This window comes from Magnolia sinica, chromosome 3 (assembly GCF_029962835.1).
Source record: "Magnolia sinica isolate HGM2019 chromosome 3, MsV1, whole genome shotgun sequence".
In the NCBI taxonomy this organism is placed as follows: domain Eukaryota; kingdom Viridiplantae; phylum Streptophyta; class Magnoliopsida; order Magnoliales; family Magnoliaceae; genus Magnolia; species Magnolia sinica.
This window is the reverse complement of record NC_080575.1, coordinates 111,042,553-111,070,243: the sequence shown is the minus strand read 5'-3', so window position 1 is coordinate 111,070,243 and position 27,691 is coordinate 111,042,553. Positions and strand designations below refer to the sequence as shown.

General features: G+C 39.6%; 2 protein-coding genes across 3 annotated transcripts; one reads left to right on the top strand and one right to left on the bottom strand.

The window, feature by feature from the left end:
* The first annotated feature begins 4,253 nt into the window (after positions 1-4,253).
* LOC131240709 (uncharacterized) lies at positions 4,254-12,711 on the top strand. Of its 2 annotated transcripts, XM_058239128.1 has the most exons (3): positions 4,254-4,665; positions 7,130-7,153; positions 12,220-12,711. In XM_058239128.1, the coding sequence occupies exons 1-3, from the start codon at positions 4,461-4,463 to the stop codon at positions 12,561-12,563; spliced, it is 573 nt and encodes a 190-aa protein (XP_058095111.1). In that variant the 5' UTR covers positions 4,254-4,460; the 3' UTR covers positions 12,564-12,711. The 2 variants fall into 2 exon arrangements, with proteins under 2 accessions (XP_058095111.1, XP_058095112.1); XM_058239129.1 differs by lacking the exon at positions 7,130-7,153.
* A 633-nt stretch (positions 12,712-13,344) lies between these two features.
* Positions 13,345-18,011, bottom strand: LOC131239072 (alpha-1,3-arabinosyltransferase XAT3-like). The gene is made up of 3 exons (XM_058236631.1): positions 17,818-18,011; positions 17,601-17,708; positions 13,345-14,522 (listed from the first exon to the last, which is right to left on the bottom strand). The coding sequence occupies exons 1-3, from the start codon at positions 17,945-17,947 to the stop codon at positions 13,345-13,347; spliced, it is 1,416 nt and encodes a 471-aa protein (XP_058092614.1). The 5' UTR covers positions 17,948-18,011.
* Between the last annotated feature and the right edge of the window lie 9,680 nt (positions 18,012-27,691).

Genomic DNA, 27,691 nt, shown 5'->3' with positions numbered 1-27,691 from the left:
AGTAGCCAATCCGTTCCCAAAGTCAGGATGCTGCCCTGATTATACGCGGAGTAATAGAAATAGGCATGTTCCGTGTAGAATTCGGTTTGCCTCTATCGCGACACAAATCCAGCGTATGTCGCAGCCCAGTGGAGCCCACAAGATAGGTGGCACGATCATCAGAACCGTCCAGTGTTTGGAATATATTCTTACGCAGTTCATTATGATAAAATTATTCTGCAGGATTGATTTTTACCCATCAGTCTCCGCAGATGAATTTCGAACAATGAAAAGAAGGTTTTTAATGGGTTGGATTTAAGTCGAAAAATCAAAAGTTAGAATGATCGATTGAAGCCTGATTATGGAAGAATAGTTTATCTATAGTATTAAAAATAAAATGGGAAATTCAAATCATATCTCAGCATGTGGGCCCCAGTGGTGGTAACACACGTTTGAAGGCCCTCGGAGTAATCCCGCATCCCAACTACTCTAGAAGCCTAATTTATGGTTTGGATGCCTGTAAATTTTTTAAGCTATAATCTAATTATAAGTATAAAGTGTTTATTGTTGTCTTTGTTTAGCTTTAAATTATAATCTATTTACACATAAATAAATATATATCTTAGTATAACTTGTAAATTATTTACAATCTATAATTGAATATTTACAGCAACAAAACTTAAAAGTAGTAAATTCTTTAAAACTCATTAAATAACATATAAAGTCTTTGTTTAAAATAGATGATTGGGATAAACCTAATTGGATAAAGTATATGGCCAATCTTTAAACTAAAACAATTATTTAGTGGGTCACAAAAGTGGGACTACTATTTCAAATTTCCTTTTATGATGAGAAATTGTTGAATATCAACCTTAATTATAAACTAACATCAAATTAGTAGCATCTAATAGACTTAAATGCATCTTTAGTAATCCAAATCTCTAAATTTGAGTGATTCTCTCTTGCAAAGTTAATAAGAAGTGAGACCTATTGAACGAACAGCTTATATCATTGAAGCATGAAGTTCACTTGTACAAACTGAAAATTGGAACAGAAATATAGAATTATGATGTAATTGGGGGATGCTGGTGCATGAAATTTTTTCCCTGGCTGCCTATCACAGTATCCTATGGCATTACAAATCATTATATTTTTAAGGCATGGAATATCACGAATACATGACTTTGTGGTAGCGGATTAGGTGGGGCCTCGGTGTGCCTCGTGCCTACCTTAATGCATGTGTTATATCCACACTATCTATCTATTTGTGAGATAAATTTACAGCATGAGCTAAAAAATGAAGTATATCCAAAGCTTAAATGGACCACACCATGGAAACCAATATGAACAATGATGCCCCCAAAGAAACTTTCTTGTGGCCCACCGCGATGTTTACTTGGCATCCATCCTGTTTATAAGGTTACACATATTTGGTTGAAGGGAAACACAAATATGAGCGTGATACAAAACTTATATAGCTTTCAAGAACTTTACAATGGTATGTGCTCATTCTCTGCTCCTTATAGTGAAAAATGAGTCAAATCCAAAACCTAAGTGGGCTGCAGGACCAGAAACAATGAGGATTGACCATGCACCATTGAAATATTTATATGGCCAAGAATTATTTGAAAAAGGCTAATATTTTTGTGTTTTTAATTTTTATGTGTAGTTATGACCTTATTAAGGGAACGGATGGCATATAAGCGTTAGGAGGCTCATCCTATCAGTATAGTCTACTTGAGTTTCGGATCTAGCTTATTTTTGGGCCCATATCCTAAGAATGATTTGGCAAAGCGGATGGATGGGGTGCATTTCTCACCACCATTATAGTGACCCTCACCCAACTTCCATGGCAAGAAGTTCATGCCAAAGATTTTCCAAGAAAAGTTTGGGAAGTTTGTCACTTGCAATAGCCAATCGATTGACCGGAACTTCTAATTTCTATAAAAATCACAACTTTTAACTTGAATAGGAAATTAGAGTTTCTAAAACTGTCTTTCTATTTACAAACTTCCATGTTGTCGAGGGTTTCACAAATGCCCACACCGTTGAAGTTGCAACTCTCCTTAATTGAGAATTTTTTTAAAAAGCATCCATGGTAGATTACAGGTAAAAGCTGTAATCCCCTTGCAACTTTTAATCTGTTACAAGATACTCTTGCAATCAGGACGATACTCATGCACTATAAATTCCTTAAAAAATGCATGGATACAGGTAAGTCAATTATACTGTCCAACTGATGGTCCCCACTTTAGATGTATCATGAAGCAAAAATTACGATACTTTGATTATGTGAGAATTAGAATGGTGAACATTTATTGGACAGTTGAAAATGAAAATTAACAATGATCCGGATCATGTGAAAAATAAGTGTTTAGGAATCAGAGGTTATGATCGTTTAGACGATCTTATTTTGGGACTGTGACTTCAAAACAATGATTTTCACAATATATTCCGTTTCATTTGACTTAATGTCCGCCACGTGTATAAGCTATAGGTGCCTGCGTATCAAGCGTCATACGCTGTCTGAGTATCATTTAATTCCTCCCCGGGAAAAACCCAAATAAGCATCCTAGCAACGAATTAGAGAAATTTCCGACTGTGAATCCCACCTTCTACCCACCGTCTTTTCCATCCGCTCCCAAACTTTACATTCCCAAACTACGCCATTCTGTACGGACACATTGTTTTCAGACGAAAATATCCCTTCTACGTGACTAATGGTTATAACCCGTAACTATGGGCCTACAGAATGGATGGTGCAACCCGCTGAATGCAAGGGTATTTTTGACTGAAAATTGTGTGTCCGTACGGAATGGTTTAGTTTGGGAAGATAAAGTTTGGGAGTGCTTGCAAAAGACGGTGGGTAAAAGGTGAGGTTTACAATCGAAAATTTCTCTACGATTTTAAAATACTGGCTTATTAGGGAAAATGATACAGTGAACATGTGTGCGGAAACCCTCCCACGCACCTCGTTGCATTTGTATTCATCCAAGTTACCTATCTGGGCCATCCATTAGGTCCATTTCAGTATAAATAGGCTACATCGATAACTCATAATAATAGAATGATCCACACCGTCAATCCAGAGCTATACAAAATAGATGGACAAGATTGTTTGTAGACGATAGGTCCAGTCACAGATATTTTCGACCAAACCTGTTACTATTACTTCTGAACAAAATTCATAAGAAGAGCACATTGGACCCAATGGACGGTACAGATAGATGATATGGATTCCAACGAGTTCAAATACCACTAGGAACATGAGAAGGTTTCCATACATTTAATCCATACGCATATACCCTCAATCGCCTGGGGAGTTATTTGATACTCCGGCACAGTGCAGAGCTTGATACCCAGGTGCTCAGAACTTGTAGACGTGGCTTGTGTTAACTCAAATCAAACCAGTAGAAACTGTGAAAAATACTATACCTAAGTCACATTCCAAAAATGATATTATTTGGACAATCCTACCTTTGATCCGTGGACACTTTTATTTTGAAATAGGAACCTTGGAAACTATTCATTTCTAACCGTCCAATAAATGTTCACCAATCTGATTTTCAGATAATAAAATAAGAGTATTTTTTAGATAATCATAAATCTACACTAAGAACTATAGTTCAGACAGTTTAATTTAAATTTTTACATACTAAATATACTAAATTTCTATGCTCCAGCATATTTTCCATCGCACACTGCCAGAGTATCAATGCTTTCCACATCTAGGTTTGCGCAGGGAAATCGGATTGCCTACTGATTAACTCAGTACAGTAAACTCTGTGGGGTTTAAATTGAGTTACTTGTCGTATCCACCCCGTTTCATCCGTTTTATAAGCTTATTTTAGCATATGAGCCAAAAATAAGAGTATATCCAATGCTCACAAAATGTTAGACAGCGTGAATTCAACACCTACCATGGAAATATTAACGGGCCCAGAAAGGTTTTTGATCAAGATAATACTCGTATTTTCCTTTAATCCATGTCACTATAACCTTATGAATAGGTTGGATGACAAATAAACATCACTATAGACTCAAGGAAGGTTTCTAGGGTGGGCATCATTATCCCACTATTCCTGTGGTGGGGTCCATTTGAGCTTTGGATATGCTTTAATTTTGAAATCAAACCATGAAATGAGGTGAAGGAATGGATGGAAGGATTGGATAAGCCAAATACATTAACGGTGTGCCAACAGAGTTTAAAAGCGAATGAGTTGCTGGGTACGCAATCCGCTTCCTGCCAGAGGTAAAAATTACCCCAGTAAAATAAATAAACCCAACTCCTGCTCTGATTGTCCGTCGGTGGAGAATGTGACGGGTGATGGGCCTTTACTACTATTCTCATTTCCCGATCGTCAGATCTCACACTTTCTCCTTCTCCTAATGAAATCCTCGTTCCATTACAGTTCCCTTCTCAGCTTCATTTAAGAGAGAGAGAGAGAGAGAGAGAGAGAGAGAGAGAGAGAGAGAGAGAGATGGCCGTGGATCAGCCTAGCTGCAAACCGGGGGTTTTGAAGGGAGTGGTGGGCCTGCTGGCTATCTGCCTGGCTGTATACATCGTGGGGCCCCCTCTCTACTGGCACTTCACAGAGGGTTTGGCTGCTGTGGGCCGTGCCTCCTCCTCTTGCCCTCCCTGCGTCTGTGATTGCTCTTCTCAGCCCCTGCTTTCCATGCCCGAGGGTATATCCGTCTTTTTCCTTTCCTTACCTTACATTTCAGATCTGAATTCTGCTTTCTGAATTTCATTTCACATCGATTCCTGTTTGTGCTGAATGATTTCTCGGCTCGATATTTGCTGTTTTTTTTTTCGGAAAAGGGATGGAATTCTGCAACTCCCTCGTGGTCCACATGGCAACATTTGTGGTGATCGGAACTGTTGATCTGGTAGTTCACCATGTGGATCCGCCGTGTTCTAAAAGGAAGTGATCAGACTGCTGTAGCCTGTCTGATCAGCGGCCTCTGAAAGGAGTGGTTAGATCGATCAGCAATCTACTCTCAAGGAGGAAAACTCAAATAAACTGGATGGTTAGAGTAGTCCAATCGCCAATGACCCTTCCATGTGGTGGCACACCAGATCAACGGTCCAGATTGCCTGCACATGTTTGCCATGTTTCCGTGTGGAGTGAGCTGCTTAGAGCTAACTGGCTCCATGTTCGGGATCCAGCAATTGATATTTGAGGCAATTTTTCTTCAATAATAATGGAGTAGGGAGTGGGATGCAAGCCATAAGATTGGTAATTGAATTTCATCTTTATATATAGTTATAAATGTTTTGTGGCCCTGATTATACAATCTTTTACCATCATATGAAAGATGAGCTGGTAGAGACAGTGTAGTGTGTGTTGGTGATCCAGGGTTGAATCCCTGTTATCGTTTTCAAGAAAGAAAAGAAAAGACTTCATGGATCATAATTCATGGATAAAAAAGATACATGGCATGAGAGGTTTGTCCACTTGGTTTGATTTCCTACAGATGTGGGGTTGAAAATGATCTCTCGATGAAATTTAAAAGATGAAAATCTTGTGTGGATGGATCCTTTTATCCATTCTCTTAGAGAATCCAATGATGTTGTGGACACTTCGGCTAAGGAAAGCTTTTAAGAAGATAGTATAAAAGATGATTTTGGGAAGACACTATCATCTCTTTGCTTTTGATGTTGCCCTCAATGATGTAAGTTGCAGATGGATACCTGTATCGGTGCCGGACATGGATATTGGTGTAGGATGTGGCTTCTTCAAGGCGCCCAATATGCCAACACGTCTGTATATGTGTATTTACATATTTGAACAACCTCTATCAACTGTTCTCTCAGCCCTCGAGAAAACAAAATTTTGTGGTATGAAAGGTAACACTGCAACAGAGACTTTCAGTGAAATGACTTCCAAAAAGTAAATTGGAAGGAAAGCTGGGAACTAGAGTTAACAGAAGTAAAGACATTAAGAAAAAGAGGCTTTGGTGGAATGACATTAACATTTTCCGATTAGTGATTGGAGTTTGGGAACCAATAACTAGTGTAACCTTCAGAGTTCCAGAGGAAGGAGCAGATGATGACAAACTTTTGATTTGGAGAATGAACTTTACAATCTAGAATAGAGTGCACAATCTTCACTGGCAGTAGAACCTCAGATGCGACCATAAAGTGGACACTTATAGGGTTTCACTATTTTATTTTCCTTGCATAAACTAACATGCATCGCAAGTACGATTAGTTTGACCAATATAGGTGTGCTTGGTTTATTTGGATCTGGGGTACGAGGACACTGCCACCACACCCTTAACCTATACTACTATCAGAACGTGGCTTACTTTTGGTCACCCTTACTTATCTCTTTCACCCTTCCAGCAATGAGTGTGGACGTTTCATCCTATCATCTTCTTTTTGTGAGAAGAAAGGCATTACTAGGTTGACCTTAGCAGTAGTTCCATTCTCAACCACTACACGATCAGTGCTTCCACAAGACCGAATCTTATTGAAGTAATATGAGATGGCCATTGAACCTTCCCGCAAGCTTTTAGTGTTTTTATTTTTATTTTTATTTTTATTTTTTATTTTCCAGCTGAAATATCTTTGCTGCATTTCATCAAGAATACAGACTACAGAGTTACAGACTTTTGAGATGACTCGAGATCTCTTTGGTCAAATAAAACAACCACTATGTAACTCAGCGGCCAGTACCAAATGTCTTGTCTAATCTGTCCATCTCAGTAACTTCTTTGCCTTGCATATTTTGTTTCTGCTTTTATAATCACATTATCACACATTTCAAGCAGTACTCAGAATCTTTGAATTGACTTTTTCCTTGTAGTTTCTTCTTGTCGATTTGTTTGTTTTTTGTCACAATTTGATCTTTTTGTGCAAAAGTATACTCATTGGAACAGCTGATATTCTTGAGCCGTGCTTATTTGCATAGCTGTTGATACAAAATGTACATGTTTCATGTATTAATTTTCCCTTTAGACCTTGATAAAGATGTTTTTGCTGCTGATCTTCTTTTATCTGGTATACCCATGCTGTGAAATACTTGGAGTAGTGCATATGCAGTATTCCATCAAGTTCTGTTGACATATTTGCATTCTGTTTTTAATTGTGATCCAATCTAGCTAACATCTGCTCATTTGAATTCTTTATCTGCCATTTTTGCAGGATTAAGCAACACATCATTTGCAGGTTAGTTCTCATTACACAAACTGTATACGCAAGCCAGTAAATTTTGTTAACTTGATATATGAAACTCGATTGCTGTTTATCTTTCAGAAAAGCTGACCTTGATATATGAAACTTAATTATAATTAACAAGTTCTTGAGATTGACATTATACTATCAGAATTTGCAGGTTAGTTTTCCTTTTAAAAATAATGTAATATTCTTACAAAGTATGGTATATTTTATCAGTTTCATAGATGACCGGATTACTGTTAGTATTCTTTTTCTTTTTTAAAGATTGAGGTTATCATGTCTCATATAGAGGTCAGGCACATACCATATCATAGGTGAACATTTATATTTTAGTTTAAACTTTTGTGGCAGCCATGGATTTCTTAAAATAAGGTCAGAAATCCCCGAGTTCTCTTTTGTTCCACTAGGCTAACTAGCATCATGTCTGTCAACTTATTTGAGTTCATAGTATAAATTCCTGATGGAGCTTATTCTTTCCCATATATTTTTGGTTGAAGTATTTGGTTTTTATGCATACATGGACGCATTGACTGTCTGTGTAGCTTTTATGGCCAATTAATGATTTGGTATTAATGGTATTCTATGTACGGCCAAGATTACATTGCACACACGGCTCACCAAGAGTAGTGGGCCTTTAATTTTTCACCATTTATATATGGTTGGTCATAATCTGGATGCATTTCAAAATTTGAATTTTTAGAACTCCATTTTGAAATGTGTGTTAAGATTACCTTTCAAGAACGAAAAAAAAAGTGTTAATATTTCCACCCATCTTTAATGGATGTCGGAAAACATGGGCACACTAACTCTTGCTAAACATTTGGTACACATTCTTTTCCCTGCATACAAACACATTGATGATTTCTGCTTGACTTTTTATGCATGTTCTTTGCTTTTAAAAAAATTCCATATTTGTCACTATGTATTTCTTCTCCTAGCTTCTTATGGTTATTTCTTATTTTCAACTTCTTAATTAGAAAATCAGAAAATTCGTGAGGCTTAATGCCTCTCATATCACGAATACATTTCTGTTTCTTTTCATGACACACCTCTAACCTAATGTTGGGAAAGTGACAAGTGACATTACAAGTGTTACAAACTCTTTGAATGGAATGCTTTATTGATTGAATGATCCAAGCATTGTGGTAATCTAATAGACCAGATAATCAAGACTTTGAAACCTTGATGGCTTTGGATTGGCTGAGCCTAATGATGCCTCTTTATGGTTTGTGGCTCTGTGTTTGAACGATAGGGTTTAGATACTTGGTACATCCTAAAGGAGAACCATATAGACAGGTTGTGCTAGGTGGCTTACAAATAGCCTTTTTGTTTCTATAGCGGCCAATCATTTGGAATTGCCCTCACACATCTGCTAGAGAAAAGGTTGACCAGGCAGCATTTTTTACAGGTTTAACCCACAATCGCATTGTCCTTCACGGGCTCACAATATTGCACACTTGTAGACGACATGGACATGTCTTATGGTTCAAAAGGAACCCAGTTTATTTGTGACTGTTGCAAAGTGTCATTGTTGCATTTATACATTGCCATGCTGCCTTTGTTGATCCGACACTTGCACGCCAACCAATAAATGTAGTAATAGGTGATTGCATGAAGGTAACAAGTTGACAAGCATGTGGACAACTTTTATATGAACATAAAGGCTGGCATGAAGGATGGGTGTTAAGCTTCTTTGATAGATTTCTTTATCACTTTATCATTTTTGGCATCCTATCACACATTTTGTGGCTTTAAGAGATTCATGTGGTGATCTATAACACAAGCCACCATGAAATGCGCTGTCAACAAGAAGTCTTTTTCCAGGTATCTCATCATTGAGGGTGATTCCAGGAAACCTTTTGTGGGTTCTGGGGAGTATTGTTTCTTCCTCGGAGCTCTCTTTCTTTTGTGTCCTTCACGGGCTCTCATGAGATTAGGATTAATTAGCTGAGTAGCTACGCCCTTCCTTTGTGTTGGTTCTTATCCACTGTCTTGACAGATATTGTGCTGCCCTTTGAAGCTTAATAAAATCTGTTTTAAAGATCATAAAACAAAAAGGTCTGTCAGCAAGACCTACCCTCTTATTAATAAAGGAAAAATTTCATTGAGGAGATAGATGAAAAGACAGCATACGACAAGGGAAACTATCCCCAAATTTCAAGGTCAGCCCATAAACGCCATCAGCAAAACCTATCTTTAATCCTTTCACATGTTTTGTAATTTTTATGTGAACTTTTTTGAGCTGGGGACCATGAAGTTTGGCATTTCTCATTATAGCTTAAGCGGTTTAGGTACCATCTGTCAGTGTCAACCTCTATTGCAATATTTCTCTTGTGACGATGCAATCTCGATGGTCTCACCTAGGTCAGTAGTTTGTTTTCGTGTAATGGATGGGCTCCTCTATTGTCTTTTGCATGTATCTTTGAGTCTTAAGGTTATGTTTGATGTTGCTGAGCAATGTTGTCGAATCGCATATGCGATCATGTGCGATCGCATATGGCTATGAACAATCGCATATGTGGCCGCTTTTTTTTTTTTGTTTTTTTGAAAAGTTTATATATATATATAGGGAAAAATTCAAAAAAAAATGTAAAAAAATTTAAGAAACTAAGGAGAACTTTTCTAAGTTAATAGATAACTAATTTTACATATTTAAAATACATTTGAGAGAGAGATAAAATCAATTAAACAATGAATTAAACATCGAGTCATCGACATTTAACAATATAGTTAACAATAAGTAACAACAAAATCAACAACCTATTTATTTATTATAGTAGAAAATCAACAAGCTCTCTTCCTTGAAACTTGAAAGTGCTTGAATCTTGATCTTCCAACTTCCGAGAAATGTAAGAGAAAAAGAGAGTAAGATAGTTTTGGAGTGAGAATATTGCAAATGGAGGAGATTTGGAAGCCTTTTTATAGGCAAAATGTTGTTGTTGTTGTTTTTTTTTTTTTTTAAATTTAAAAAAATAAAAATAAAAAATTCAATGTGCCATTGCCAATATGCGATCGCATACATCGCACATGCGATCACATATTTTCGTATAGGTGCCATGATGGCATATGCGATTTGCATATGGATATGTGCATATGCGGTCGCACATGACAACACTGTTGCTGAGCATTTCCAAAACAAAAAGCACTACTGTCCAGTATGATTTTCTGGCCTAACTTAACTCGAGTGCCATGAATTGATCTAGGTTAGTTTCATGTACACTTGATTGAGTTCATAAAGGCTCATGCCAATTGTGCAAAAGCAATAAAGGATCAGGCAATCTGGCATGTACAAAGCAAAATTTGTCTTATGTTGGCGCTTTTTTGGCTCTTGAGGATTGTCATCAATTGCTGGAACAAGGCTATGATGATGATGATGATGACTGGGAAAAGATTGAGTGCTTCTGGAGCACTCTAAATTGTAATGCTCCTAGTCAGATAGGGGCACATGAATTTTCCAATCACTTTTTCGTTCCAGCCCACTCTTGATGGACCATCGATAAAAAATTACATGGATTGGACGAGTCTAACCCAAGGTTACCTGGATTGTGGATTGCTTTGGTACGTGGTACTGGAATGGGTATGTGCTGCCTACTTCCTCCCATACATGGTATGCTAGGGGTAGGATTATGTGCATCACTCCAACGCATACACTGTATATGCATTTTAGATTTATATTTGATCTCGTATTGCAATTTATGTATGAAATGATGAATTTTATTGTTATAGACCTGCATGCTTAGTGTTATATTGTAACTAAATAAATAAAAGTATAAAGCTCCGCATTGTAAATATAAATTTGCATTAACTTAATCAATATCAAGAATAAAGAGCCATAATTTTGGGTTTGCTAAGCCCCTTTTTAAGTGCATATGGTTTTTGCTCATGAGTTTCCATGGGGAAACAGGGCATACCTTTTCAAGATATGACCACTCATCCGGCAGGCCCCATTGTATACACAGGTAATGGCCTATAGTTAAACAGTCCTTTTAGTGCTATGCTTGTTTTGCTTGTTTTTTAAGCCTATGTTCTGATCCAGCTGTTAGAATTGCTCTATCAGCCTAATTTTTGCTCCATGGCCTAGATTATGATGGGTCATACCTGATTTGTGGTCTGAATCATAGCTTACCAAAATGCCATATAGCAAAAGGAAAAGAAAAGAAAAGAAAAAGGTATGGAAATGCTTCTCTTTAATTCAGTTTTAATCATAAAAAAGATGGTAAAAAATTTGATCAAGGAACAGAAACGGCAAACAATTGGAGAATGAGAAGTTCAGGTTTAGTATGGTGTCAACTAGAAAAAGTAGAGTGAAAAAATTGGCTATATATGCACATGCATGTGCTTATATATTTTGTATATAATGGAGTTTAAAATATAAAATTTTCGATTGGAATGGATAGAATTTTAATATGCATTTGTAATTGTAATTTACACAGGTAACCAAATTGTGGGTTAATATCATTCCTTGCCTCTACCAAATCCTTCATTTTCAAGAAATCCTTTTTTGTATAAACGATCCGTCTCTGCTAAAAAAATTCACCTCCTATTCAATTCTATGGATGAACGGCACCCTCAAATCTTTGTTTTTTAAGTCACTCTCAAGGTGACAACCCTCAAAAGAGATCATTGGTGTTGCTGAATGTCTGTCTGCTCTGCTTCGAGGCTGCAGAGTCAGTCGACCAACTGCTCATCCATTGTTCATTTTCCAGAATTGTCCAGTCCTTCAAATGTTCTGGCTTGTCTTTGTGGTCCATTTGGAGTGAGGAATTCTCACTGCTTCTGGAATGCACGCGTGTTTTTTTTTTTTTTTTTTGGGGGGGGGGTGGAGTTTAGTTTTAAATGTTGAACCAATTATACGTGGGTTTTAAGGGTGTTCAAAATGGAACTTTGCTAACTATGGTCCAGGTGTCCTATATGTTTGCCATGCATTGCCATTAGGACACAATTAGCATTCCTCGGAGTTATTAAGTTCATGAATGAGTCTTCAACTTGCTGCCTACTGCAAATACAGTATCACAACTCATCTGCCAACCTTTTGCTGTTGTAAATGTTCTGTGCAGATTGTGGTAAGCGTGATGCCGAGGTGAATGATGACATGGAAAGGAACTTCACCGATCTCCTGTCAGAAGAATTGAAGTTACGTGAAGCCGAATCTCTGGAAAATCAAAGGCGTGCTGATATGCAACTGCTTGAGGCTAAGAAGATGGCATCTCAATATCAAAAAGAGGCGGACAAATGCAATTCAGGGATGGAAACCTGTGAGGAAGCCCGAGAAAAAGCTGAATCTGCATTACAAGCCCAGAAGAGACTCTCTGAGATGTGGGAGATGCGGGCTCGGCAACGAGGATGGAAAGAAGGGACTGCTAGAATCTCGATGTTGAGAAGAGAACTTCAGGAAGTGTAATTAGGATCAGATTCCAAGCAAAAATATAATTGCAAATGGTCTTCATGTTCCGGCACCACATGCTTTGGCAGTCATTGAAAAGGAGTTGGGCAGGCCAAATTCTTGTTGGGCCGTGCTTCAAAAAAGGCATTGAGGTTGTTTACACATACGTATGTTTTTGGTCATGGATCCATCTTGTAGATTGACTGGGTCATGCTCGCATCTGTCCTGTTGGAATCTGATTCATTGTTATTCAGTTAGAAGCTTGATGCAGCTTATTTATGCATATGAGTTTCAGATCTTGTTCCTCCGTAAGGAGTAAGGACACTCATTTCATGCAATGGTTGCATCATTTGATTTTACAGTAGAATATGGAACAGAATATTTGCCTTTTGATCGACTGGTTTTTATTTTATTCCATGGGCAATGTATCTGCTAGATGAATCTAAATGTGAACTCGTTGAAAAAATAATAATAATAATTTACACACGACTACACAAGATCTTACATGTTGCTCACATGCACATTCAGCCTCTCACAATGACACAGACAGAATTGCAAAATGGTCCCGACTGTAGATCAGATTTATGTCCTCCTGGATGGTCTGCAGTTCGAAATTGGCAGACGATCTATTACTCTGTTTTAATGTATGCTGTTTGGCCCTTCTTTATTTTTCCCTCTAATCATGTCATGTATAAGCAGGATGTTGACTGGACGCCTCTGTATTCCCCATGGGTGCAATTTTGAGCTATGGCCTTTCAGTTGGATGGTCTTAATTGAATCTAGTGCAGCTGTTCCCTTTCTAACGAGCGGACCATCTTAGGCGTTGCATGGCTTGTAAGAGAGTTTCTTTAAATCTTGCCAAGTCTAACCTCAGGTTCTGCCCATCTACATACACTGCCCTGCTAACCCTGTAACCCTGCAGGTGGATTGAGTTGGGGTCGGCGATGACTGGGTGGTCAGGTGGATATGTATCAGACAGTGAGCTTTCATTGTAGGTGACTTGGTATTCCAGATAATGGATCCCCATTGCTCGAGATGGATCACCATAGTAGGTTGTCGAAGCCCAGTTCAATCCCAATGGCACCACCTGCACCAGCACAGCTCCTTCCGGCAGGAACAGCGAATTGGCAATTCCCGCCCCATGGGCCCCCACCAAAACGTCACACGAGTGTACCACTTGGGCGAACTTCTGTAAATTCGCCACACGCTGTGGTGAAGCTACGGTCACATGGAAGCCCAGCTCCCTTGCCATTCCGACCAGTTCATCCTCGTTTAAGAACTGCCTTGAGTTCCTTCGGGAGATCAGGACGAGATTTGGCTTCTGATCTTCTTGCCTGGTGAAGGCTGCTTCTGTTCTATTTCTGTCTTTCAAATTGAAAGATTCACGGAGGAAGCGTTTGAAGTCGAGTGTGGAGTATCCCCCGGGAACGTCGGAGGCATTGCAAGTGAAGTCGCTGTGGTATTTTAGACCGATCACAGCTCCTGGAAAGCAATGGACTCGCCTGTCTTTGGTTGTGTCGATGGGATCGTAGGACGATAGGTGGGCGAGGATGGGATGGTATTTCCTGATCCAACTGAGCATGAAGTCAGTGACTGCGAACATAAGCTGAGAACGGAAGTTGCGGGAAGTGAGAAAGAGGGGGATGATGATGTCGTTGAAGTCATGGAAGAGGTTACTGGCGAATCCGCCGGTGGAGAAGACAACAACGGGGACGGTGTGAGTTACTTGGCAGGCAGGCCTGTTGTCATCTGCGATGGTTCGCACCTCCACCGGTGTCACTGCTTCCATGCATGTGTTGTCCGTTTTCCTTGCATAGGGGCGGACGGTGTATTGCATTGGTGGCTGATTTTCGGGTGCTATGTAGACTGTCATTGTGCTGGTGTCGATTCTTACATTCTGTTTTATGACACAGACATCCGATAGGGGATCTGAGAAGCATGAAACGCCGGTGGTGTCAAGCTCCCGTCGCTCTTTCCCTGTGTAGATTCATGCAATTGCCATAAGGTAAGTGGCACCTAACTCAGGGGACTCAATCGTCCACTCTGGACCGTACATACGGTGGGCCTCATTGCGGATATTGAGTAGCCTGAAAATGATACTGGCTATGGTCTCAAGTACGGTTAAATTTGGAGTACTGGCTATTTTCATTTTAACCGTCCATTTGATGGTCACTAAATGAACGGTTAGGATCGTTGGATCAGTGTGATTTTGCATGCATTCGTAGTTCCACATTGGTGCCCATGATTTGGACGGTCAAGATCAGCATAGGTATACCACGTGTCCTGCGGATGGGTAGCTGAATATTAGTTTTTAATTTCTGTGTAGGAAGGTACTCTATTCCGCCTCTGCTTTAGCCACGGCCAATGAAAATAGGTATATACCACGGTGAAAGTTTGTTTCGGTGACTCTTAGAGGTGTCTATCAAAGATTGGATGCACGTAGGAAGTGTTTCAGCTCGCTTTTTACAAGGTGATGGATCAATATGGGCGGGTTTAACAGCTGGATCTTTCTACATGAATTTTATTTTCATGAAAGTAATTGATTGGGTCGGGTTCCCCAGGGAACGGATTGGCTACTCCCCCTGCCACCAGCCCCGTGGCTGATGGTCGGTGCTCTGTGGGACCCACCATGATGTATGTGTTTCATCCATTCCGTTCATCCATTTTTACAGATCATTTTAGGGCTTTATCCCAAAAATGAGAGGGATATAAATCTCATGTGGACCACACCACAGGAAAACAATATTGATTGGATATCCACCATTTAAATCCTCCTAAGGCCCAGTGTACTGTTTATTTGAAATCCAATCTGTTGATTAGGTCATACAGACCCAGATGAAGGGAAAAAACGAAGATCAGCTTGATCCAAAACTTTTATGGCCCCCAAAATTTTTTTAATAGTCAACTTTCATTCAATACTGTTTCCTTTAATGTGGTCCACTTGAGATTGGGATATACCTCATTTTTTGTCCCATATCATAAAATGATCTAGAAAAATAGGTGGACGACATGCATGAAACACATGCACCATGGTGGGCCACGGAGCACCAACCACCAGCCATTGGCTGGTGGCAGGGGAGTAGCCAATCCGTTTCCGGTTCCCCATGGGTCGAATGTGGGCCACACAGGGTGTGTATTGCCCCTTTTATCCAAGGGCTGTGAGTTGGCTTTGGGAAGCCGTGATACCCATCTTTTCTTCTATTATCAAGAAAAGATGTTCTGCTCTTCTCTAGCGTTTAGGAAAGCTCTCAAATAGCGTGTGCTCGTTATAAGAGGTTCGCAGAGACCACGCGCGTGTTTCACGTGGTTGGCGTGTGACTGCCTGCATCCGCAGGAATAGTCCGGCCCGGACGCGGATTAGCTACTCACAGGTTGAGCAGCTAGATTAGTTACTGAAGTGATGTCACCAAGTTCTCTGGCCCGATCATAATGTATGTGTTGTATTCATAGGTCCATCGTTTTGGCCACCCAGATCCATAGCTCAACTGGCAGAGTGAGTGGAGATACCTCGTTTCAACACTTGAGGTCTTGGTATCGATCCCTATGGGGGTGGCTAACAGGAAGTGTGTGTACTGACATGGGTGTGTACTAACAAGTTAACTGAAAAAAAGAAGAAGAAGAAGAAGGTCCATCATTTTGGAGAGATCAAAGGCTTGAGCCAAAGAATGAGGCATATCCAAAGTTCGAGTGGATCTCACGCATTGAAAAAAAAAAAAAGAAGTGAGAGTTGAATGCTCACCATTAAAAACTTCTTAGGAGCCATGGAATTTTCCGATCAAGCTGATATTTATGTTTTGCCCTTCGTTCATGTCTGTGTTAACTTATTAACAGGTTGGATCTCAAATAAATCTCATGATGGGCCAGGTTTCAACAGCAGGCATTACTGTCTCTATTGTTTTATGTGGTGGGGTCCACTCGAGCTTTGGATCTACCTCATTCTTTGTCTAAAGCCCTAAAATGATCTCTCCAAAATGATGAGCGGTGTGGATACAACACATACATCATGGAGGGGCCCACAAACTTGGCGACGTCACTTCTAGCCAATCTCGCTACTCAACCGGTCGTTAGCTAATCCGCTTCCCGCCCCGCCCCTATCGTCATTAAAAAGAAAAAAAGGTCAAAAAGGACCACACACGTGTAGAGCCCGCCCTGTTCAACTATAGGCAAACACACGTGCCAATATGGAACAACGTAGCGTGAGATCCGGGCTTCTCATCAAGTAAGCCACATTGATCGCTTCAACAGGCAAAATAATCATGCCGGTTCAGTTGTCAGGTGGGCCACAAAGTAGAAAACAAAAACAGACCGGCTAAAACCGTTTTTTCTAGCCATCCATTTGTGTTTGTAAACTGTAGCCATCTGAGGAGTGAAAAGGCCTGTATTTTAATACAGAGGATCTAACAAGTGTGGCCAGCCTGATGGAAATCACTCGCACATGTGGTACTTGCGCTTGCGCCTATTAGTTAGGCACAACCGTACAAAGCTTTGCATTGGATCCACCCTCTTTTCCACATTGTGCTTTAACGGTTCAGGAAATGTTATGACCATCTGATAAAAATCGTTTGGAGATGGAAAGTGGGTCCGTTGATCCTGCCACCTGCTAAAAATCAAACCGTCGACCTTGATTACAAAGTGCCCTTCAAATGAAGGGTGTGAGATTAAAGTAGTAAATGGTCAAACATTTATCAAAGGAAATTGGGGAAATGTGATGGACAGGATTGCCTAATTGGTGTGACTATTGTAACATGAAGCATCCATGATAGAGCCCACTAGATGGACGGCCCCCATTCACACATCTCCCTGAATTTGGTCCGTCCGTCTTGTGAGCACCACCATAGACGGCCCATGGTTATTAAAATAATTCGACCGTTGACTATCTAAACTTTTTCATTAAGTAGATTTCGTTTTTCCCTATGATGATGACTTTTCCTTGGACCATCCACAGCAGGACCCACCAAATGAACGGTCGTGCTTAACCGACTGTAAATTCACACTCGCATCAGCGACCCATATAGATATAAAGATTTTAAAGAGAAAGGTGGTGTGGAAGAGAACCTCGTACAAGTCTTTGGAAAGGCTTTGAGAACTCTCCTTCCATTTCTATGCTTTCGGTATTGTTTTTGCTGCTCAGACCACCACTCCCATGTGATATTTGCATCCTCCCTTTTTAACCCAACAACCGACAAAAAAAATTTCAAGTTCACGTGGAGTTAGAGTTATAATAGGAAAGAAGACGAGAAAAGAAAAACCAATGAAAAATGAGTGAGATTACATGAGCTAAGAGAAGAGAAATCAGACTGCCATGACGATGACCGCCGGATCCCTATGTAAAGCAAAGGTAGAAGAAATAAGCAGATCGTGACGGCCGCACCGCAGCTGGGCCTCTTCGACTCCTTTCCCATTTTCGTTCCCAAAAATCTCTTTTGATTTTGATGTTATCTTAATGTAGTTGCTTTTGAATTTGAAGAGGAAGACCCAAGAGCAGGTTCTTGTTTGAGAGTCTTACTTCTTTCATGACTTTCTGCACTCTCTCTCTCTCTCTCTCTCTCTCTCTCTCTCTCTCTCTCTGTTCTGATTATTCTATGACAAAGATGTGTGTTGGAATATCAATTCAGAGGGAGTTGGGTTGATCACGACTTGCTAACAATCTGATTATTATTTTTTTTCGTTTTGGAAGCCGTCGTTTTGCATGTTATAATAGTTTTAGACTGTCTTGGTTTTTCTACAACACCTGTTGTAAGCAACCGGCAAAACATCCGAGTTCTATGGAGCCCACCATGCTGTAATTATGAAATCAACCCCGTCCATCAAGTTGTACTTCTCATTTTCGTTATAGATCACAGAAATCATCCCGACGCAAAAGTCAAGTGGGCCACACCACGTGGGAAAATGTACAATCAGACTCAAAAACACTTTAGTTCATACGGTGTGGCCCGCATGAGTTTTGGATGAGGCTGATTTTTGGAGTATATGTTCATCCTACCGAGTTCCACCTGATGAACGGGTTTTATGGAATATAAGCACCAAGGTTGGATTCGAACATAAACCTATGGTTAGCCTTTCCTCCCATATTTTACCTGTTGTGTGGCTCACCTGAGTTGTGGATAAGGCCCATGTTTGGTCCCAAAGCAGAACATCGTGGGAATCACCTGATGGATGGAGTGGATTTCACACACCGAACACAGTATACCGTGCTGAGCTCGGGATATGTACCAGCTGCGTAAGTTTTGAGAGGTCTTGGTGAGGATTCCTGTCCGTTTAATACTAGAGCAGACTGTGCAGTACCTCACCACGATCTGCTCTGTGGAGCGCACCATGATGTACGTGTTTTCTGTGGTGTGGTCCACTTGAGATTTGGATATACTTCAATTTTGGAGTCATGCCCTAAAATGAACTTAAAAAAACAGATGGACGGTGTGGATAATAACACATCTATCACAGTGGCCGCGTAGAGTTTACTCACCAATGTACATAATCCGTTCTCGTTGTAAGCATAGGTTTACATGGAAATATACTAGTGTAAGAGTTGGCACTGTCATATTTGCATCCTTTCACTTGCACTGTTCAATTGATCTATCTGAACCGTCCATTAATTCCAGAAAACATTTTATGGGCTACCATGCAAAAATCACAGAAATTGGATGGTCCAACCCATCCTTGATTCGGTCTTACTTTTGTATCCATCTGTTAAGGTTTCCTAACAAAAGTGGTTCCTTATAATGGTAAGAAATCCATGATGATCCCCAGATAATGGATGGATCCGATTGTTGATTGGACCTATTTTTATGTAAACAATCTTCAGCGTCCAAATTGAAAGCTAGTGATCAGATGGTCACGATTGTCAAGTAAGTGATATTTACATGGCAGCTCATAAAAAATGCGTTGGACTTTTGAAGTAGACAACGGTGCATGTTTGCCACCATTTATTAACTTTGAACGGCAATTCATCCGCAGTGCAGTCAGCACACATGTCATGCACATCCATCCTGACCATCCAAGTCATCACCTTCATTGTGGTGTCATCCATTCGAATTCCATTGGCAGAATCAGATTAGGAAGATCGTCTGATAATTGTGGCTATTACGATAAGCCACCATCTAAGGTGGGGCACTCAATTCAGAATGTACGGATTGATGCACAAGCCTGCATCTTGTGGAAAGAATGAGTTGCTGAAGATCAATAAATGGTGGTAAAGACATTATTTTTTGACCGTTGAATTTGACCTTGCCGTACTTTTTTATTTTTATTTTAAAAATTTTTTGAACAGTGCATTCGAGGTACACCAATTGCTCTTTATAGATGGTCCAATTCTTTCATTGTCGGCTGATGCTCCACCTACAATAGAGGCAAGATTTGGACGGTATGAATTAATGTAGTCGTATGACACGTGTACGGTGGATGAGTTGCCGGACCTCATAATCGGGTCCTTGAGATTTCCGAACCTGCAACCCAATCAGTACAACATTATAATATAATATAAACGTAATACAATATTGATGGTTGGTTAATACTTTCAAGAAAATCATTAATGTCTTATGTTTTCTTTTATCATGGAATCATTAAGAAAATCAAGTGTCTTTACCCTCTGCCTGCAACTGGTGTTGTTGAGGTCCGTGAGGAATCTGGCAGTCAGTCACCGTCCTGACGGACGCGGATTAGTTACTGACAGGTTGAGCAGCGAGACTTGCTACTTAAGTGACATCACCTAGTTTTATGGTCCCATCATGATGTATGTTTTGTATCCATATGGAGAGATAATTTTAAGGCATGAGCTAAAAATGAATTAGATCCAAAGCTCGAGTGTATCCCACCATAGAAAACAGTGGAGAGAGTGATGTCCACCATTAAAAATTTTTAATGGCCACAAAAGTTTTCGATCAAGCTTATATTTGTGTTTTCACTTCTTTAATGTCTGTATTAACTTATGAATAGGTTGGATCTCAAATAAACATCACGGTGGACCTTAGGAAGGTTTCAATGGTGGGCGTCACTCTCCCCACTGTTTTCTGTGCTGGGGTCCACTCCAGGTTTCGATCTGACTCATTCTTTGGTTCATACCCTAAAATGATCTCCTCAAATATCTGTACGGTGTGGATACAACACATAAATAATGATGGGACCCACAGAACTAGGTAACGTTACTCAGTAGCGAGTCTCGCTCGGAAACGGATTGGCTACTCCCCCTGACACCAGCCCCGGAGCTGGTGGTCGGTGCTCTGTGGGCCCACCATGATGTATATGTTTCATCCATTCCGTCCAGTTATTTTTATAGATCAATTTATCGTAATGTGTAAAAAATGAGATATATCCCAGTCTCAAAATGACCACATTACAGGAAACGGTGTTGAATGAACTTCGACCGTTAAAAACTTTTTTGGGGCCCATAAAAGTACTGGATCAAGTTGATCTTTGTTTTCTCCCTTCATCTGGGTCTTTATGACCTAATCAACGGATTGGATGTCAAATAAACAGTACAGAGAGCCTTAGGAGGATTTAAATGATGGATATCCAATCACTATTGTTTTCCTGTGGGGTGATCCACTTGAGATTTATATCCCTCCCATTTTTGGGATAAAGAATAAAATGATATTTAAAAATGGATGAACGGAATGGATGAAACACATACATCATGGTGAGGCCCACAGAGCACCGACCACCAGCTCCGGGGATGGTGTCAGGGGGAGTAGCCAATCCGTTTCCGTCTCGCTCCTCAACCTGTCAGTAGCTAATCCGCGTCCCATCCTGACTAACGTCATTGGACATCTGGAAATGGTCCTCGATTTCCTTCATTTTCTCAACGGTAGTATGCTGATCTTGACGGGCTACAGAGAACAAGAATTTCTACTGATCGGGTTCTCTAGTCGTCCAATTGCTGTCCATAAAACAGACGGTTAAAAAGAAAAGAAAAGAAAAGTTAGTGGCGTGGTCCCAAATTGACCGTTAAAATCAAGCTGTTAAGATAGTCTGATAAGTAGCGGCTATGATCCATCTAAAATGGGGCCAAATTTGATCGGTCTGGTTTGGCATGTATGTGTGGCACTGGTTGAGTTGCCACAAGGGCCGCTGTCGTTGAATGATCCGATGGAGCCAGAATACTTAGATCCATCTTTCCATCCAACACATACAAGGTGGGCACTGTCCTGACATGGATGGCTTATATTTCAAAGCTTATAGTTTCTGACAATCCAATCCATCAGCTTTGGTCACCTTTCCTTGAGGACTATCTGATCAACGGCTACTCTTGAACAAATTTTCATCCACGATAGGGGTAGGGTTGTTAATGGGCTGGGCCCACCTGTGGTCACTTGGGCATGTTTTTTAGGTTTATAAGATGAGCTTGGGCTTAAATCTAAAAGTCAATTGGGCCGAGCTTGGGATATCCGGCAGCGCCCATACGTCTCTTAATATGTATTATGTAGAGAGATGCTTCAATGCTGTCAGAGCACAATAAGTTATAATCCTCTTAGTTGCATTGGGACACATTTCCTTGACTACCATGTACGACATCATGTCAATTCGACAAATATGAACCATTTGATTAATGGTGTTTAAAATGAACGGTTAAAATTGTTTACACAAAAATATATCCAATCAACAATAATCCATCATCATGGATTGCTTATGATTTCTACAGAACCACTTTTGTAGAACATAAGGTCAAATCAAGGATGGTTGGATCATCCAATCTAAGGGTTACAGTGCAACTAAGAGCACTGTAACTTGGGGTATACTAACCAGCTAACAAAAAGAAAAAAGAAAAAAAGAGCACTATAACTTGAAACGCTTTGAGGGAGAGATGCTTTCATATTTCCGAAGTTATAGTTCTCCTAGTTGTATCTTTCTATCACTTGGACAGTAAGAAGGATGAATCTGAACTGTCTATTAAATGAGGAACACATTTCGTGGGCTATCATGCAAATAATACAATGATCTGATGATCCTATCCATCCTTAATTTGTCCTCATTTTTTGTAACCATCCTTTTCCAAGCCATGGATGGGATGGTTAGGATTTCTTGACAAAAGTGACTCTTCAGGATCAAATGCAATCTACCATGGGTTCAAATTGTTATTGGACTTATTTTTATGTAAATGATCTGGGCTGTCCAAATTAAACGATTATGATCAGATAAGTAAACTGGTCAGATTAGTGTGATATTTGCATGGTAGCTTATAAAATCTGTTATGTATAGTGGATTGGATTGTCCAAGAGTTCCAATGCAACTAGGAGCATTATAACTTACAGTGCTCCAGAGCACTACCAGGCTGGTTTTTGTATCGTCCTTTCTTCCTGGTGAGGCACAGCTGATGAACGGATTGGATGGTATATATACTCTAGGTGGGCCCCACAAATCATATATATGGAAAGTGTTCATGGTGTGTTCCCCATCCCCATTATTCCATTGTTCCCTGGAGTGTCCACCTGCATTGGGGTTGAGCTGATTTATGGCATCGGTGCCTTTATTCAAGGGCTGATATATTTCCATCAATGGTGGGACACCCACCAAATTGATAATCAGGATGAAATTGGATCCAATTGATACACGGGGATGTACCTTTTCTCAGGGCCATGTTTAGGTAGATTGCTATCATTTGACGGTTTAAACATTCAATTAAAATAACGTGGGCAATAGTACATTGATTGGATGGTTAAGATTAGTTGATAAGAAACCACACTGGGCCATCGGAAATCAAAGGTCTGGCCCTTATAAGTAAAAACATCTGGATTGATTTTTATACTTTCCATGTGAAAGTAGTTAAATAATCCCTCTGTTTAACCTTGTATTTACCTTATGATCTACTGCCACGTTGCCCTATATATAGAGCTGCAATTAATCAAACAGATTTATTACTCCTTTTCAATTACCAGAAGTGTTTATACAATGAACCTTGAGTTGATGTGGGCAGCCAGAAAACTCCCAGATTGAGATATCTCAGCCCTTCAATTGTTCAAGGGTGAAAGAGACCGTGGCTGTTACTTTGGATCTAATCATTCCAAAACTAGTAAGTAAGTGGGCTTTACGTTCCAGACCCAAACACATTGACACCATAAAGAAGGGCGGCTCTAAGTTCAGGTCACTCCTTTATAGAAAATTTGACAGAACCTAACCCTGAGACTGACCCATTTAGTAATTGGGCTCCAAGGTTCGGCCCATGTCTAACCATCATCATCGCCCTAAGGCAGTCTTCTATTAGGCTGGAACTTGAAACCCGAGGGGCCATCATGGCCCATTGTCACCCCTTTCAAAAAGCTTATCTTAATTGGCTTCTCCAGAATCGAGCTCTTCCAATCCAACTCCCACACACCCTTTGATTGGTTTGTTTGGGTGGTGGGATCACTCACACATCTGACCGTACCCATAGGCCTAAAATGTGGCAGGCTTGAACCAAAAACACCAAAGGACCGTTCCATCCCATTGGCAGCCCTTGCAATGCATATTGCCATTTTACCCTTACATTTGTGTGTTTGTGCGTGATGCAAGTGTTAGTGTCAGGTGTGTGCATGTTTGCATGTGCCTATGCCTAATAACTGACTGATTTCGCAGGTCCTTTGTCCAAATCGGAACTGAGTATCAACCAAGGCCGTCTTTCAGAGCAAAGAGGGTGTTTGTTTCTCGAACACTACTGTGCAATTCATGTTGGTGTGTCATCAACAACAGAACCCATGGCGCGTGCACACACACACACACAGGGTAATGCTAACATCCTCACCTTCACGGGGAGTTTACCAACACTCTGAAAGCTCTTAAATGCCACATGGGTGGTTTAACATTTGGTTGATATCTTAAATTTATAGTTACAGAATCTATTGATGCTGTCAACAAAGCACTCGATGCTACCGAGAAAATTAAAAAAAATTCACGTTAGCTGTTAGATTGTTTTAGAGTTGTTACTCGATGTCAACGAAGGATCTTTGATGTCATCGACGAGGCTTCAATGTTTGCCGATGCCATTAAAGGCCCAATCGAGTGTGTGAGCAGAGTTGTGTAACTGCAGGATTTATTTTCTATTCCAGTTGTGATGGTATATCATGAGTAATTGGGATTAATGGGAGATTAATGTGTATTAGGGCTTTTAAAATGTTCGTAAGGATTTAAGAGCATACCTAGGATTTGAAGGAGATTTTAGGCTTGTTCGAATCAGTAAAATCATCTACCTCTTGTAATTATACTTTCATAGTGCATTACTCGTCACTTTGTGCTATGATTTTTTCTCGCAAGAGTTTTTTAACGTAAGATTCGGTTTACCTTATTATTGGATTTGTTCATGCGATTGCAATTACTTTACTCGATTCTACTTTGTGTGTTTCTGCGAGTCCCAACGTATTTTTGGTTAGGACCATTTACTCATTCATACAAATGGAGAAAATCCATGGTGTAAAAATTACACCAGTCAAATGATCCTAAATATCCAATCAAGAGCATTGTAAATGGACAGTGAGGATTATTGAGTGAAGAAACTAATGCAGGGAAGGACGTGAAGTCGAGCACCATCTTCCTCAGGGGGATAACTATTCCGAATCCACGGAACTTCTCTGGACTCCTCACAGAGATGCCTCCAATCCATGAGGAAAAATAAGAGAATAGAATAATTCAAGAAAATTATTAATAAATTGATTGATGATGAAAAATAAGCTTACAACATCTTAAATAATAACATAAATCCTAGAAAGAAGTTTTAGAATCATACTATAACATCTTATAGACAATCCTAATTTCTACTAGACCTCATGGATTTAGGCCAAAAAATAGTAAGTTCCCTATTTGACTCAACTATGTTATCCTCCTAATTATTCTAAGTACTTTTCATGTTGGACGCAACTCTTAAAGCACAACAGATGAAGAGTTATAATCAAATTAAAACATACTATAAATAGTAAAAACAAAAATAAAATGAAAATTCGACCACCCATCTCATGAAAACTCACAAATTCGGCGTGCGCAACCCAACTATCGGGTTTGGTGGCTAAAGTAGCTCGTCCTACCGCAAAATCACATATGGGTCAGATAACTCATTCCGGTTTGCAAGATACGCCCATTTAAAGTTCTGATGGTCCAGATCATTTCTGTCTATGATTGGGCCTTTTCTGGTCTATCTTGGCCACGAAATTGTAAGCGACCCGCTCTACATCATAAACAAAGTAGGTCAATCATCATTTTAAAACATGTATTCAATAGACCCCACTTTGAATATCTTATCATTTCAAAATTGCACTTTGGTTTGAAGATTCTAAGTATGTGATATATGGCTCATAAAAAAAACAGAAAATTATAACAAATTGGCTCAGTTGGAGGGTTAGGATCATCCATTCACCATATAGGTTGCTCCCAATATTACTATTGAATGGACCACACAGATAATGACTTGGGTATCCCACGTGTCATTGAAAAGCTTTTAGGACATTGCTAGCATCCGGTGAAAGTGGTTGCACCTGTGAAGTTGGGTGCAACGGAGAGATGGAGTACATGGTATTATCAGATTTTTGTCTTTCAAACTTTTACTATTCAATTTGACTTTTACTGCTAACGAGGGATCCATTACCTCCTGGTAGTCCTAATAATAGCAGATGGGCGGTCTACATCATTTTCCTAATTACAATCTGTGAAAGTGTCTAAGTAGAAAATCTGATCTTTGTCATTGGAAAGGTTACAATTGAGACGGATGTAATGGAATATACTCCTATTTAAGGGAAATCTACACCAACACCTCTTTATATAGATGATGAAGTTTAGAGTTAGAAAATGGTGCATGTATGGTATTTGAGAAAAAGAGGCCCACTGGGATCCAGATGTATCAGCAAGGTTCCTTTTGGAATGGCTTTGATGGTCCCTGGCCAAAAGTGGCAGTGATAGAGCAACTCTAACCATCTAGTTTTTGTGAGTTCAGATGCTCCAACGTAGACTATGCTCTGTTTTGATCTAACCGTTGTTTTTTCATTCCACTGATCAGGTGGCTACCAATCTCCTTGCTGTCTATTCAGTGTGATTTTCAACCATGGGCCATGTAGGGATAGACCCCATTAGATTTATGGGTTTGATCCATACCTCACCTACGGCCTAACACATATGAGCCATTGGATGACGAAACCCCAATTGCCAAGATATAACCTGATTCTGTACTTTTAACTTACTGGATTCGGGCATTATGGATAGTGAAACAATTTGACAATTCAGGCATTTTGGAAAGAAGTAGATTTTGGTTATGGTTAAAAAAAGAACTGAATTAAAAATAGTTAATATTATTTCTCTATAAAATTTTCAATGGCAAACAGGTATATTAATATGGCACAATTTGAAACTCTTTTTGAAAAATGATGCAATCTGCTAGAATAGAAATTAAATATATGAAGTATTGTCCATCACGCATCTACCATTCCTATAATTGAAATATAATATCATTATTTTATGTTGGTTTATGATCCATCTAAAAGTGGGCTCAGTATTTGGACGGTTTTATTTGAATTGTATATTTCTCATGTGTTTGATTTATGATCCATTTAAAGTGTGGTCGGCTATTTCGACTGTTGAATTTTAATTTACATATTTTTCATGTGTGGTTGTGGGTAAAGGTGGCAATAGGCCAAGCGACATGATGAACCCGAATCAACATTCGACTGTGCTTGTACCTATTAAATTCGTCCCCATCCCAGGCTTGGGCCTAACATATATATGTGTAGGCCGATCCATTTTTTTTTAGCCAAGCTAGGCCCCCAACATAAGCCACTCTAGCCCAGCCTGACCGGACTTCACATGTGCATCTTCTATTATACAAATGTCATTTTATTCCACGATTAAGCAACCCATGCATCTTGAATTTAGACTATTACTTTTATTCATTTTAGTATTTTTTTTTAGTTTGACCCACTTGATTTGTAGATAGATTAGGAACATTCAATTGAGAAATAGGAATTTTATTAAATTCTGGTCCAAGCCCAACTCATTGCCAACTGTAGTTGTGTATTTAGGGAAGAGGTTGAGAGAGATATAAAAGTGGTTAAAAAGAAAAACCACTATTAAGAGATTAATAAAGAACCAATCTTTTTTGAGTTAGTAAAGACTACTTTTTCAGTTTTCATTGCTTTACCAAACATGGTGAAAAAAGGGGTTAACCAGTTGGTATATCAAACAGCCGTTGTTGATAGGCTTGT